This window comes from Schistosoma haematobium, chromosome 3, assembly GCF_000699445.3.
Source record: "Schistosoma haematobium chromosome 3, whole genome shotgun sequence".
NCBI classification, from domain to species: Eukaryota; Metazoa; Platyhelminthes; class Trematoda; order Strigeidida; family Schistosomatidae; genus Schistosoma; species Schistosoma haematobium.
In genome coordinates this window covers 12748892-12764305 of record NC_067198.1, presented here as the reverse complement: position 1 = coordinate 12764305, position 15414 = coordinate 12748892, and the positions used below count along the sequence as shown (strand labels likewise).

Here is a 15414-nt window from a genome sequence, read left to right as displayed (position 1 = left end):
CTACTTTCGAGAGATCTCTAGAAGAAGCTGTGAGAGAGGTAACGTTTGTGAAAAGTTTTATGCTTAAATACTAAAAGCAAACCAATTACCTTATCCATCGAAAGTTACAAAGAAAATGATTGGCTCAAATTTTACTTATTAGTGACGTTCGTCTACTTTCAATTTATGGGTAATATGTAATTTAATTCGTTTCATTACGTGGACGGATGGATTAGTATATCAGTCAGTTTCGGTTTAGGGTATGTATACAAAACAAACGATCATTGTAACTCACATATATCTTATTCTAGTAATGTCTAAATGAAATACATGCGAATGAAAAGCTGATAATTTATAAGATTCCAGTTTCTTATATGTTTTTTTCGAATTTATCAAACTCATGATTTGTCCAACTGTGATGATTAGAAGTGTTTGAATTAGTGTACGAACTAGGAATTCCCGAAATAAAGCAATTCAAGCCACAAAGAACTAGGTGAGCACAAACGAACGTATTGTATTTAGAATTCGAAATCAGGCAGTCATCAAGTACTAAGGAATCATTAGTTTATACAAACACCATACCAACACAAGCGGATTTGACTTGGGACTCGTCAGTTAGATGTGCCTGCATCCCACAGTTGATGTCCATTCCGGGACTCAACCCCAGTACCATTCGCTTCGGATGCCATCGCATTATCCGCCTAGCTAATGAGTACTGATAGCCACTAGTCACTTAGTTTAACGTTTACAGGGAACAAAGTCACTTCAAAATTTCAACTTGATCACGGTTAAGTATTGACAAAACCCAATACATTTTTTGTTTTGTGAGATAATTTGTATTTATTATATGTCAATTTTGATTTAGAAGGTGGGTTACAATGGAGATTATTAATCAGTTAGTTATTATAAACAATTAGTTATACACTCAGTTGTGTAATCAGTGGAGTTTATATTTTGAGTGGAGTTTTCTTCTTAATGAACCATTAACTTGATTGATTCCTGGTCGTAGTAAAGGAAGTGTACTAATTATGAGTTTTTCTTAACAGGTTCATATCATTATTAGTGAAGGTTTGAACGTAAATATCATGGTCGTTGGACAAGTTAACATCTGTCTGGACCCAGTTGTACACTGAATAATACATTATTGTTCTGGATTTGAGTTTCACTGGGAATTTCAAAACCAGGATGTAGATAAGTTCAGCTCAAAAGTCCCAGATAAGACGAAATACGAGTCACCTGTTCTACATAACAGAATGGTTGTTCGGTGTTTTACAGTTTATACACTTGTAAGCGACAAAATTGATCTTGCCTCAAAAGACATCCAGATAAATAAAGTTTACTAAACTCACATCAATTAGAAGTACCATGTGTATAATAATTTACTTTATATAACGTGAAGGCAAGTCGACAATATTAAAGCAATTTTCATGACTATAAAGCACATTACCCTTAGTAGTAATGATAAAAAGTAATAATATTAAAGGCAACAAAGTAATCGTTCAATCTCAACTAATGCATAGAACTCTACGAAGTTCAATCTACAGGAAACCCCTTATAAGATGACCAGCTGTTAGTTTTCACAGCTGAGTCCTCATTAGTCGGAAGAGAAATTTAACTATATCCTTTGGAACACGGATACGAAGAATTTGTAGTTCTGAGGTCTTAGATAACGAACTGAACCTCATTAAGAAAATACATATCGAAAACGGATGTCCATCTGCATTTATTGACAGGAACATAAGAGATTAAACCACATTAAGTAAGAATTACCTCCATGTAAAAGAAAACTCTTTACATGAACATCGATTTCAAAGGGGATATAGCTACAGATACTCGAAGAGGAGAATTTCCAACTCTCAATAGAACGTTCTTCACAGGGAATTCGCTGTTAGTGTTACCCAGCTGACAAATGTTCACCAATAATCTAGAGGATAAATTATCTAATTTGGCCAATTCTATATGCGTTTATTAATTTGCCTGTTTATGAAATTAGGTATATAGGTTCAATGCGCATTTTATCCAAAAGAATTCAAAAACATTACCAAATTTAGCTGAAAAGAGGCGGAAACGGCTCAATGAGAAGCTCTATAACCGAACATCTTGTGAACACAGGTCATTGGATGAAAACGGACCATGTGTTCAGTCATCTATGAGGTAAATGGAAATCTACCAAAGGCAGTTATCTTCCATCTTTTTAGCATTGTCAAAATACTGGCTATACATTTGGAAAAACTAGAATCATGTGGACAAAAGAAACTTGTACAACCTCTTCTATCATGGTTTTAATCTCTCGTATCTTCCCATTCTTTCCTTTCTTCTCTCACAGCCTTTGCTTCCCTTCTATCTTGTTGTCTGTAGATCTTTTACTCTTAACTGAATTACCTGTTTCCTGCTGCTTACAGTTCATCTCAATTCCAACACTATCTTATCACGCTGCACCTTCCCTTCCAAATTATAATTTCTTTATCTACCTTCATGATTATCATCATTTTGAAAAATATGTATATATTTTCGACTGTACAGTTTCGAAAATGAATTCACCGAAATGAGAATTCTTCGCTGAACCAATGTTTCTTATTTTGTGATAGACAGTTAGCCAGATAAAAGGTATTCACTATTGATTTTTCTTACTGGAAAGACTTTTCAACTGGACAAAGAGTTAGACAATGAACCTGATTTTTTTATTTACAAATATTATTATTATTATTATTATTGCTATCATTATTACTGATATCTGAGGATTGCATTTGTTGTTTGTTTTTGGTCGTAAACAAATTTCGAATGGCTAAAATAGCTTATAAGTTATGCTTTTGAAAACTATCTATATTCTCCTAATACATACTGCGAGGTGATTAACAAGTGTAGATTGCATAGACAGATATCAATTAAATTCTCAAGGTCAAGTGGAGGATAAAGCTTGAATAAAATTGCAATCACATCGAAGTAGGAATATAATGGGAACATTTAAAAAATCTCGGATTGCTTTGTGTCTTTCATTGTCACACGATTAATTACTTATTATCTGACAAGTTATACTATAACTCCGCCTGGAGCTCCTCCACGGGCTACTGCCGGTCCCAAGCCCGGATAAAGGAGGAGGGTTGAGCATGGGGTTACCGTCCCCATCCTGTAGGAAAATAACTCGCTAAAAAAACGCTAACCAGAAAAAAATATTCAAACCTTTTAAACTCTGAACCGGGAGTCAGAAGGTCTTCATTTAGAAGAACTATGACGCCTCATGGTGAAAGCCGAGCTCCTTCGGAAGTCACGAGGTTGGTGCCCATTCTAACAACCAGAGCAACCATTAATTTAGGTACATGGAATGCTCGTACAATGTCGGAGACCGGGAGAGTCTTCCAAATTGCTGCAAAAATGAGGAGATGCAACTTGGAGGTGCTTGGGATCAGTGAAACACATTGGACGCAAGTTGGACAACAACGACTAGCTTCAGGGAAGCTTCTGTTATACTCTGGCCATGGAGAAGAAATGCCCCACATACACAAGGAGTTGCATTGATGCTGTTCAAACAAGCACAAAATGCACTTATAGGATGGGAATCTCATGGACCAAGGATCATCAAATCCCCCATCAAAACAAAGAAAGAGGACATTACAATGAACGTCATTCAATGCTATGCGCCTACCAACGACTACAGTGAAGACGCTAAAGATCTATTCTATGATAGGCTGCAGTGCCCAACAGAAGACTCGACCATTCTGATGAGAGATTTAAATGCCAAGGTTGGAATAGACAAAACCGGATATGAAGACATCATGGGACGACACGGACTGGGAGAAAGGAACGAAAATGGTGAGAGATTTGCAAACCTATGTGCCTTCAATAAACTGGTTATAGGTGGCACTATATTCCCACATAAGCGCATTCACAAAATCACATGGACTTCACCGGATCACTCTACACAAAACCAAATCGACCATATCTGCATCAACAAAAAGTTCAGAAGGACAGGGGAGGATGTGAGAACCAAGAGAGGAGCTGATATAGCATCAAATCATCACTTGCTGGTCGCCAAGATGAAGTTGAAACTCAAGAAGCACTGGACAATGGGGCGGACAATACCAAAAAAGTTTAATATTGCTTTTCTTCGGGATACTGACAAACTCAACAAATTCAAGATAGACCTCAGCAACAAGTTCCAGGCCTTTCATGATCTACTCAATGGAGAAGGAACTACAATGGAGAGCAACTGGAAAGGGATAAAAGAGGCAATCACTTCAACATGTCATGAGGTTCTGGGCCACTGGATCACTGTTGGTACATTAGATAAGATTCAAGAAAGGAGGAACAAGAAGGCAGCAATCAATACCAGCCGAACAAGAGCAGAGAAAGCCAAGGTACAAGCTGAATACATAGAAGTATACAGGTAAGTGAAGAGGAGCATCAGAACCGACAAATGTGAACATGTGGAGGATTTAGCAATGACGGCGGAGAAGGCTGCAAGAGAAGGAAACATGAGACAACTGTATGACGCAACAAAGAAATTGTCTGGAAATCACCGTAAACCAGAACGACCAGTGGAATGAAGGAAAGCAAGGTAATTGCCAACATTGAAGAACAACGAAACAGGTGGGTAGAACACTTCAAAGAATTCTTGAATCGACTAGCCTCACTGAATCCATCCAACATCGAAGTAGCACCCACGAACCTCCCAATCGATGTTGGCCCACCAACAATTGAAGAGATCAGCATGGCCATCAGACAAATCAAGAGTGGCAAAGCAGCAGGACCAGACAACATTCCAGCAGAGGCACTGAAAGCAGATGTAGCAGTAAATGCAAGGATACTCCACATTCTATTCAGCAACATATGGGCTGAAGAACAAGTGTCAACAGACTGGAAAGAAGGACACATGGTCAAGATACCAAGGAAAGGTGATCTCATCAAATGTGATAACTACAGGGGCATCACTCTTCTCTCAATACCAAGAAAAGTCTTCAACAGGGTATTGTTAAACAGGATGAAGGACTCCGTGGACGCCCAAATTTGAAACCAACAGGTAGGATTCCGTAAGGATAGATCGTGTACAGACCAAATCGCAACACTACGGATCATTGTGGAACAATCAATTGAATGGAATTCGTCACTCTACATCAACTTCATTGACTACGAAAAGGCATTTGAGAGCATGGACAGAACAACACTATGGAAGCTTCTTCGACACTACTGCGTGCCTCAGAAGATAGTCAATATCATACAGAACTCATATGATGGATTACACTGCAAAATCGTGCATGGAGGACAATTGACAAAGTCGTTCGAAGTGAAGACCGGTGTTAGGCAAGGTTGCTTACTCTCATCCTTTCTCTTTCTCCTGGTGATCGACTGGATCATGAAGACGTCAACATCTGAAGGGAAGCACGGGATACAGTGGACATCTAGGATGCAGTTGGATGATCTAGACTTCTCAGATGATCTGGCCCTTCTATCCCAAACGCAGCAACAGATGCAGGATAAGACGAACAGTGTGGCAGCAGCCTCAGCAGCAATAGGTCTCAATATACACAAAGGGAAAAGCAGGATTCTCCGATACAACACAGAATGCACCAATCCAATCACAATTGACGGAGAAGATTTGGAAGATGTAAAAACCTTTACGTATTTGGGCAGCATCATTGACGAACAGGGTGGATCTGATGCAGATGTGAAGGCGCGGATCGGCAAAGCGAGAGCAGCATATTTACAACTGAGGAACATCTGGAACTCAAAGCAACTGTCAACCAACACCAAGGTCAGGATTTTCAATACAAATGTCAAGACAGTTCTACTGTATGGGGCAGAAACCTGGAGAACTACAAAAGCCATCATCCAGAAAATACAGGTGTTAATTAACAATTGTCTACGCAAAATACTTCGGATCCATTGGCCGGACACTATTAGCAACAACGTACTGTGGGAGAGAACAAACCAGATCCCAGCGGAGGAAGAAATCAGGAAGAAGCGCTGGAAGTGGATAGGACACACATTGAGGAAAGCACCCAACTGCGTCACAAGACAAGCCCTCACATGGAATCCTCAAGAACAAAGGAGGAGAGGAAGACCAAATAACACAGTACACCGAGAAATGGAGATAGACATGAGAAAAATGAACAAGAATTGGATAGAACTGGAAAGGAATAACCCAGGACAGAGTGGGATGGAGAATGCTGGTCGGCGGCCTATGCTCCATTAAGAGTAACAGGCGTAAGTAAGTAAGTAAGTAAATAAATAAATAAGGGGTGAGGAGGGGAAGGTAATAATTAATAGATATCGAATTCTCATTTCAAAATACAATTGTACAATAACATTTTGAAAAAGTCAAAGATGATAATTCAATATTCAATAGTTAAACATATAACAAATCATATTAACTTTGCATGATTTGATTTACAATGATGTATCATTATTGATTATCTAAATTGAGATTCATCTTTCTTTAACAAAATTAAATGACCTCGTTAAACTCCACTGGTCACTGCTTCTCATTAGAACTCCAGGAAATGCCTCTTGAAGTCAGTCACCAGTGAGCAGATGGTTATTATCAGAAGGGGGTTTTGTGAAGATTTCGACGGTGGCTCAATTTCATGGATTAGTTGAAGTTAGACATTAACACCGTTGGATGCCGGCCAGCTCAGTGGTCTGATTGTTAAGCGCTCGCGCTCGAGACTGATAGGTGCTAGGTTCGAATCTGACGAGGGGGCGAGATCGTGGCTGCGCACTGCTGAGTAGTCCCATACTAGGACGAAACGGCCGTCCAGTGCTTCCAGGTTTTCCATGGTGGTCTAGCTTCAATTGACTCATGATTTCAACTATTGAAATTACTAAAATCTCCACAAAACTCCTTCTGATAAAAGTAAATGAATCAAGATAACTAACTGTTGATAATTTACTAAGTAGTGCCTGTCTACATTCGTTCATGTTGGTGATATCTAGAGAATAATTAAGGCAGATCAGTAAGAATTATTATTATTATTATTATTATTATTATTATTATTATTATTATTTCATTTACATAACCAAAGTAGTTCCGAAAAATATAAATATCAGAATAAATCAATAGATGTTTAAACTTTGGTTGATAGTAATAATTGCAATCTATTTGATGTGATGGGAAGAAAAGTCAAAATTAGATTGATTTACTCATTATGATTTTTAGTTCAACATTACTCTCGTGTTAATTCAATGTGATGATTATTCAGTGTAGTATTCGGTTGAGTTTTCCCGTATGACCTTTTTATTCTCTCTAACATTCGATATTCTTGTATTCAGTTGACATAAACTATACTCAGCATATGATCTGTTATAACTCTAAGTATGTTTCATATATGTGATTTCATCTTAATTATTAATCAAAATAGGCGTACGAATCAATATGTAAATGAGTGTATTTCCAACTAGACTTGTCGTGGTTGTTCATGGTTCTAGCTGCTTGTGGAATATATTTCCCTCTGTTATGATCTTATGAGATCGTGTCAAATGTCTAAACATAGACAAGTATTGAATTATCATATAAATTGATGATTAGATTTGTCAATCTTTCTATTCATCAGACAACTGTTTATTACAGAGTCATTTATTTTAATGGGATTTAATCACATTCAGTTTAGTTGATTTTATCCTTACATCACTGAAATTAGAAATTGAGCCTTAAGTTATCTTAAAAACGAAATTGAAAATTCATTTTGTATTGATTGTTTGAAGTTTCCCATTGATATTTAGGACTGCAATTGATCAGTCTCTTATTGGCATATGTGCATCCTGTGCGGATTGCCTCGATATCGCCTTAATTTACAAGCATTATAAGCAGAGATGGATGGTGGCTAACAGTGGAATCCAGTCCTAAACATCAATGATAAGATTCAAGCAAACAATACAAAAATGAATTAAAACTTCACCTCATTGCACAGGCTAATGGCTATCAGGACTCATTAGCTAAATGGATAACGCGATGACGGTTGAAGTGAACGATACTGGATTCGAGTCTTGGAGTGAACATCAACTCTAGGATGCAGGGATATCTAACTGACGAGTCCCGAATAGGAAGAAACGCGTACCCTGGATCCCACTGCTTGTCACCGTTCATCTTTGCTTGAAATTAAAAATGTTCACCACTTTCCTTAGGTCATGTGAAGTGAATAGCTAAACTTGACTTTTGAACGTTTTTTACTTTACAACACAAATTTCACTCCAGAAGTCAAACTAATAACTATTTTTGTCTATAAATGTTTTAACAGGTATTTGATAAGGTTTTTACATAAACGGTGAGAGTATTTCGTATACTAATTTTGCTACTTAAAGGTCTTAAAAAAAAAGCGAGGTTGTAACAGACATTTTAATCACGTTTTTGGTTGTCTATATGATGGATCTTGACACTAGTGATAATAGGGGTCGTAATAGTATTAATACCATTTCATTTTCTTGGTAATAATTACTCATACTACAATATCAACTAACCTTTTTAAACTCCTGAGCAGACGTTGTGTAAAAGTAAGTGTTCGAAACCGAATAGATCAGCTGGGTTACTTCAACAAGCACTATGCTATCTTTTAATATTCAATGATTTCCATAATAGTTGTTCCTAAGGAACTTGATATTATTTATAATTTAGCTACCATAATAAACTGATATCAATTTGAACAAGTATATTCAAAATTCAAGCGTTAATGAACGAATAAATCATTCTGATTTAAAGTTTTACAATAGTGTAAATCATTTGTCACCTCTTTTACAATTCTAACTCTCTAACTATCAAGTTTACCTTAGAATGGTCGTAAAACTGTAAAATGATTGACATTTCTGAACTTGAATTCATAATTCTAGATTATATTATGATCACCTTAATATTTTGTTAGAGTCCCGGTTTATATATGTACCATAAATAATTGAAAATTCCTAAACTTTATAGATAAAAGTATTATGTTTTTTTTTGTGGAAGTATTCATATGACTTACTATTGAACACGTTGTTAAGCAAATATCATTACAAGCATGTACCTACATTCATAAGTATACACATGGATCTAAATTAGTATTTATATGTTGATATACTCTACTATCTCATAGACTAACTAAATTCTTATACCAATACTAAAAAAAATTTAGTCAAGTACTTAGTCTGGTATTCAGGATACTATCATTATTAGTAATATTACAATATTATGAGATGATAATAATCTCAAGAATTAGTCACAGCTAGAAAAATAAACAATAAATGGATATAGAGTGGATGATTGATATGAAATAGTTTTATTTACCTAGAAGTGGTATATACACTGAGATTCATAAATACCCTTCTCTATGTTATTAAAGTGTTACCGGCAATAGCCTGTTCAATAATAATAATAATAATAATAATAATAATAATAATAATAATAATAATAAAAGTTTATTTCTCTTCCTATCCCTCTTTCTTTGTGTGTGTATAGATATTAAAACATCAATCAAATTTGACAAGAGAAAACAACTAAATAGAACAAAATCAAAAACATTCTATTATAACAAAGAAGGTGTTAGATTAATTGTGTGTGTTTTTTTTTAGAGAAGTTAAACGATTGTTAAAGTGAAAATACATTTTTCCGAAAAAAAAACGCAAGGTTTAAGAAGAAGAACAGAAGTAACTCACTAAAATACACAAGATTTATCATAATATCATGACAAAATAAGAAAAGTATTTATTCACTATGTGACTATACATAAACTGGTTTCTTTTTAATGACAAACAAGGTAGTGAGATCCAAAAAAAGTGAAGCGAAGATTTTTGTGACACAAATGAAACACATGAGTATACTTTGAAAGTGAATAATTCATTCATGAGCAGTAAGGTGGACTGAAGTGGAAGATTGAAACATAGTCAATCAGGATAGAAGATATATATGGGTTGCAATTAATCAATCATAAATATCTTCAAAAAGCTGTTCATTTGTAATGAAAATTTCAAAGTAATTGTGTTAGATATAGGATTGTGGGTAAAAATGATACGTTGGTTGATGATGACCAGAATATCATCATCTAACGTGGTTGTAACATGCGTTACATATATCTAATCATTTCCTGAGCCTACGTATACTACTGAAAGGCATAAAATAGGTCTGAGGAAATCTAAGAATATGGTATCAGCCCACTAAGTCATTGACTGTTAAGCTTAGTTGTGTTGTATTTAAGATCCATAAGATAATTATAATACATGGTTGGAGGCAATGGGTGACGTCACCTAAAATCAATAAATTCTCTATATTACTTTCAGTTTGAAGTTTAATTTCTTAGCATACACTTGACTCTTCGGTATCATCATTCCCTAATTGTTTAATCCACACATTCAGTTTTCCACTGAAATTGATATTATTTCCCTATATATGGTACTCAGGCTGTTGATTTTCTCTCTTTGAGCTAATGTAAGGTGTTGCGAATTCGAATAATACACATTTGTAATTGGCACTTTATTATCCATGACAAATTAACTGACATAGATACATTGGATGTAATTATTTCAAAATAAATTCACAAAATAGTAATAGGTCGAGTAAAACTTTAGTAATAGTGGACGTACTAGCTGTCATTATATGTTATAAAGGCTTTTGAATATACACGAAGAAACTGGGATTATCAAAAAAATCTGGTTTACAAGGAAAAGTTTCACGTTTGAAGTTTTCTTAATAAATCTAAGAGTAAGCTGGATTTCTGTATGTTAGTAATTTAGGTTTAAGATTGTTTTCAACTTAAGCAAAACAATTGAAACAGTTAGTTCTATTATTATCCAGTGTCTACTCGTTGTTAATTAGAATATTTCCCAAGAAACTTACATTTCAAGTAAAAAGCAGACGACAATATCAAAATGTCAGCTGTTTACTATCTGCTAGATTAAAAGTTAGTGAAATTTCAGCTAAAAACTTAGCTATACAAAGGACAGCAACCAGTTGAAATCGTAATTAAAGTTTATACTAGTATAGAGTTGTGAAAATCGTTAAATTTCATTGAAATCACGAATCATGAGCGCACTAAAGACTAGCTTCGAGAAGAAATTTCCGGCGTTCTAATAAGAAGCCATGACCAGTGGAGCTAAACCATGTTTGGTGTGAGAAAGTTGACAACTGAAGGCAATGCAACATCGCGGATTATTCGAGGTTAGACTTTTACACCACTGATTACCGTCTCGGTTACCAAGAAGTTGTGTCCGCATGAGAGACTGAAGGTCCTGGGTTCGACTCCCAGATTCAAGGTTATAAGTGTGCACTGGTGAAAAGCCTCAAAGTGGAACGAAGCGGCCGTCCTGTGCTTGCACGTTTTCAATGGTTTTCTAGTTTAGATCGATTCAAGATTTTAATGAAATTCAACAATCTAGTATTTACATGACATTTTACTGCTATTATAAAGAATTAGTGAAAATCATATGTAATTAAAGTATTAAAAACTTACAAAGTACATATTTACATTTGACCTTATGATATCATTGATGATAACAACTATTACAGTAATACTAATTATATAATTATTAATTTTGTTTTGTTCATTGTTTAGAAAATAAACTGGTATTTGTACACGTCTAGGTCAGATATTATTCAAAAGTTTGGTATAGATAATGTTTTCTTATGACGTATATTTAAAAATATTTTAATGTTTACTTCATTTTTTTTGTTATTCCGACCCTGATGTTTTTGTTTAGCTTGGTGGCTTGCAGTGATTAGTTCAATGTTAAAATTAGGTTTTTTTGCCACAGATGAATGCCAGCTGCAGTCTATAAGGCACTAGACAGTTATTGTTTTCCTAGCTTGAGATTCTTCAGCAATGAGCTTCCATGATCCTACAAGCGACTGAATGCAGGGTCTTTAGGCCTCGTCACTAGTGATCAATTTTCAGATTATGAAGTTGAAGCCAGGTTCGAATCAGTGACTCAAGAGTTAAATGACAATTTCTCCAGCCAATTAAATAATTAATAAGTGTCCCCATGTTGAGATTTAAATCTAACTAAACATGAATTCGGTTGATTCAAAATTGACTTTTTTTTTCATTTTTAACCAAAGAAAAAGAGAATGTACAACAAAATATTTACAATAGTAATATAAAATCTAATACTGTACAGCTAAAATATCAAGAAGATATATGAGTATGCGAAAAATTTTTTTTTGGGAAAAACAATAAAACCTATTTTTCTCCACATGAACCAATGAAAATTTAAAAAAATGATTATGATTTTTTTTCCCAAGTACAATGGCAGTGAATATATAAACAACAGTATTAGTAATACTAAAGTGGTTGGAAGGAAATGTAACGGATTAGACAATAAGTTACAATGGATTGAGTTTTCTTTTTTTTTGTAAGGAATTAATGGATTTATCAAGTATTTTAATTATCATCGTCATCACTGATGAAAAAAGTAGGACGATTATTATTATTATTATTACCATCATCATGATCGAGACGTTGTCTATGCTGTACATTATATGTTGTAAATGAATTATCATTGTGAGAAATCATTTCGGATTCGTTTTGATGATATTCTGTATATTGGAGTATGGTGTTTCGATGCACTTGGTTATCGTCATCATCATGGTCTTGGTCGATATTCTGTGAATAAATGAAAATTTGAAGAAATAGAAATTCTTAAAAAGAGATTAAACAGTAAGGTAAATTTTGATAATTAGGTTTAAAGTTGATCAGGATATTTCTGTCTAGTTATCCTAACGGCAAAATTTCTTTTGATTTATTATTCATCATATACAGTTATTAGAAGAGAATAAGTAGCGAGATTATGTTTTCACCTACTATTATGTTTATTCAATGTAACATTCCTTTGTATCCATTTGTGCGCTCACTAGTGGCTAGCTTTGTGAGCGAATTCTCGGAGTTCTAGTGAGAAGCCGTGACCAGTGAAGCTAATCCGTGTCGGGTAGAGACAGGTATCTGCCTCAGTACAATGGAAGATGGTCGCACAATTTCGTGGATTGGTTGATGTTAGACACTAATACTACTGGATGCCGGCCAGCTCAGTGGTCCAGTAGGTTAAGCATACGAGCGCGAGACTGAAGGCCCTGGGTTCGAATCCCAAGAGCGGGACCGTGGATGCGAACTACTGAGAAGTTCCACATTAGGACGAAACGGCTGCCCAGTGCTTCCAGTTTCCAACGATGGTCTAACATCAATCGGTTCATGATCTCAATCAAAAACTTAATAATCTCCACAACCCTTATACTGATAAAGACAGAAAAAGTCAGTTTTTACGTATTTCCACTATTTTCTGTTATTTTATGATATTCATTGATTGGATTCGAGAATAAATAACAAATGAGGTTACGTTATTTATTTTCGAATCCATTTTTGTAATACAATCTTTCCTATCCTCCTATAACTATATATATACGAATGTACAGCTCAAGTAAATAGTTTCATCGGAAAGAAAATCTTCGCTGAATTCTCTTTTTCTTATTTAAAGGTCATGTTGAAAGAAGTCAATGGTAATTGAAAAGTATCATTTGAATAATTCAGTTTACTATCAACTCTCGAAATTTTAAATTACATATCTTTTTTTCACATTACAAATGAATATGGTTGTCTATTCATATATTTACTAAATAATTACGATTAAATTATGATAGTACTCATTACTACCAGCATAATTTGCTAACACAAAATCATAAAAATAAAAAAATCTCTCAATATTGAAAATGATACTTACATAAGACACAACAGTTGCATCATTCTCATCAGTACATAATTCACCGCCTTGACCAGTTAAACTACTATCACCATCATCATCATCTGAATCAGTTAATTGTAAATCTTTTGCAACTAAATCATCATTTAAATCTAATTGAGAATAATCTAAATGACTTGTATTAGCTGTGGTAGATACTGGGATTTCTGAAATACCGGCAGAAAACTAAGTATTTTAAAGAAAAAAAAGGAACAACACTAATAATAATAATGAGGTTGTTGATGGTGGGTTGCATGTTGCTATTAAGACAGACTTAATCATGAAATAAAACTATAATTCGAGTTCATTTGTTTATACATAAATTCTGGTCTCTATTGCTTTCATGATATGTTTGTTATCAGAAAAAATGAATACGCTAAACATTGGAATAAATTCAACCCGAAATAAGAAAAACACTATCTATGCATTGGAAAAGGAGGAGGAAACTATAAATCATTAATTAAAGAATTTCGAAAATATATGCGTAAAATTATGATTCTTCAGTACAATTTGGAAGATATTTTTATCGTGACCCTGACGATCATCCTGTGTTGCTTCATAAGCTTGTAATGCTGAGGAGTTTCAAACTAGGAAAAAACAGTAGACTAGTGCTACTAATGCCTCACATTCGAAACGCTGTAGATTATTTCTAGATAGTAGATCTTAGTTAGATAACTGTTGAAAATCAGAAAGCGATGTACGATTGTTTCGTCTTAGTATGGGACTCTTTAGCGGTGCACACCAATGTTGCACCGAGGATCGAACCTAGGACCTCCAGGTGTCGCGGTAAGCTCTTAACCTTCAGACATCTGGGTTAGCATGCAATGATTTATGTGTCTAACTGCATTAGATTTGCGATATTGCACAACTATCTTTCCAATTTTATCGGAATAAGTCGGAAATGTAAACGATTGCGTGCCAACTCAATGTTCTGAATGTTAGCCCCCCCTCAAGACCCGGAGGTCCTAGACTGTGTCACTGGCGAGGACATAGACTAGTACTGAAAAGGAGTCGCACATTAGGGCGAACACAGCTAGCTAATATTAATCAACTCTAATGTCTTAACTAACTAAACTTATGCTATCTGAAATTATTTGTTGCCTGGTTATTAAGTGGATGACGAAGTAGGCCAAAATAAATCATCGACAACATTCGAATAAGCATAGTGAACAAACACTTAACCTTATTTGCGGGCAGGTCAAATCGCTAATATCACAAAGAAGAGAGGCAGATAAAAACTTCCTGTACACAATACGCAAGGCATAGAGTTAGGATATATTAGTATGTGTGTGTGTGTGTATGTATGTAAATATATATAGAGAGAGGATTCACTTAAGGCCACGATGATTAAGAAAAATCAATGTCTAAGGTCAAAAACGGATAAACATAAAATACAAAATATGATTTGTACAAGGTAGGCGGGCTTTTAAAAAACACACAAAGCAACATATTAAGAATAAATGAATAACAATGATAAACAAAATGAAGGCAAAACAAAACAATATTATGATAACAGTAGTGATGAATTTTCATTTATTTATATGGTTGTATATAAGTGTACTTACTATAAGTTAGAATGAATCCATGTAGAAAAACAAACACAGTGACCTTGACCCTATTTTTAAAAAATAGTTTTTGATTATCATCATTATTGTCATTTTATCATTGTTAGTGGAAGTCGTCTGAAGTTAATTTAAGACAGAATAAAAAACACAGTGAATTCGAGGTCTGACGCATTCGGATGTAAAGTTC

The 15414-nt window shown here is 34.8% G+C and overlaps 2 protein-coding genes across 2 annotated transcripts in view; one reads left to right on the top strand and one right to left on the bottom strand.

The window, feature by feature from the left end:
* Positions 1–400: 400 nt before the first annotated feature.
* On the top strand, positions 401–3374 carry MS3_00000052 (uncharacterized protein). Its single transcript, XM_051207977.1, has 2 exons — positions 401–2133; positions 2178–3374. The coding sequence occupies exons 1-2, from the start codon at positions 2113–2115 to the stop codon at positions 2526–2528; spliced, it is 372 nt and encodes a 123-aa protein (XP_051068966.1). The 5' UTR covers positions 401–2112; the 3' UTR covers positions 2529–3374.
* Positions 3375–9581: 6207 nt separating this feature from the next.
* Positions 9582–15414, bottom strand: part of TAF1 (Transcription initiation factor TFIID subunit 1) — a 64630-nt gene continuing 58797 nt past the window's right edge. Inside the window, exons 25-26 of the mRNA XM_051213029.1 lie at positions 13645–13848; positions 9582–12536 (exon numbers count right to left, since the gene is read on the bottom strand). Coding sequence (XP_051068965.1) covers positions 12315–12536; positions 13645–13848 — 426 coding nt within the window. The 3' untranslated portion in view covers positions 9582–12314. The remainder of the gene's footprint in view (positions 12537–13644; positions 13849–15414) is intronic.

What these genes read in the sequence shown, in the direction of transcription:
- MS3_00000052 (XM_051207977.1), top strand. Translation starts at nt 2,113, where the DNA reads ATGTGTTCAGTCATCTATGAG. An exon ending in TGTGTTCAGTCATCTATGAG is followed by an intron (nt 2,134 to 2,177) that starts GTAAATGGAAAT and finishes CCATCTTTTTAG; the next exon opens with CATTGTCAAAATACTGGCTA.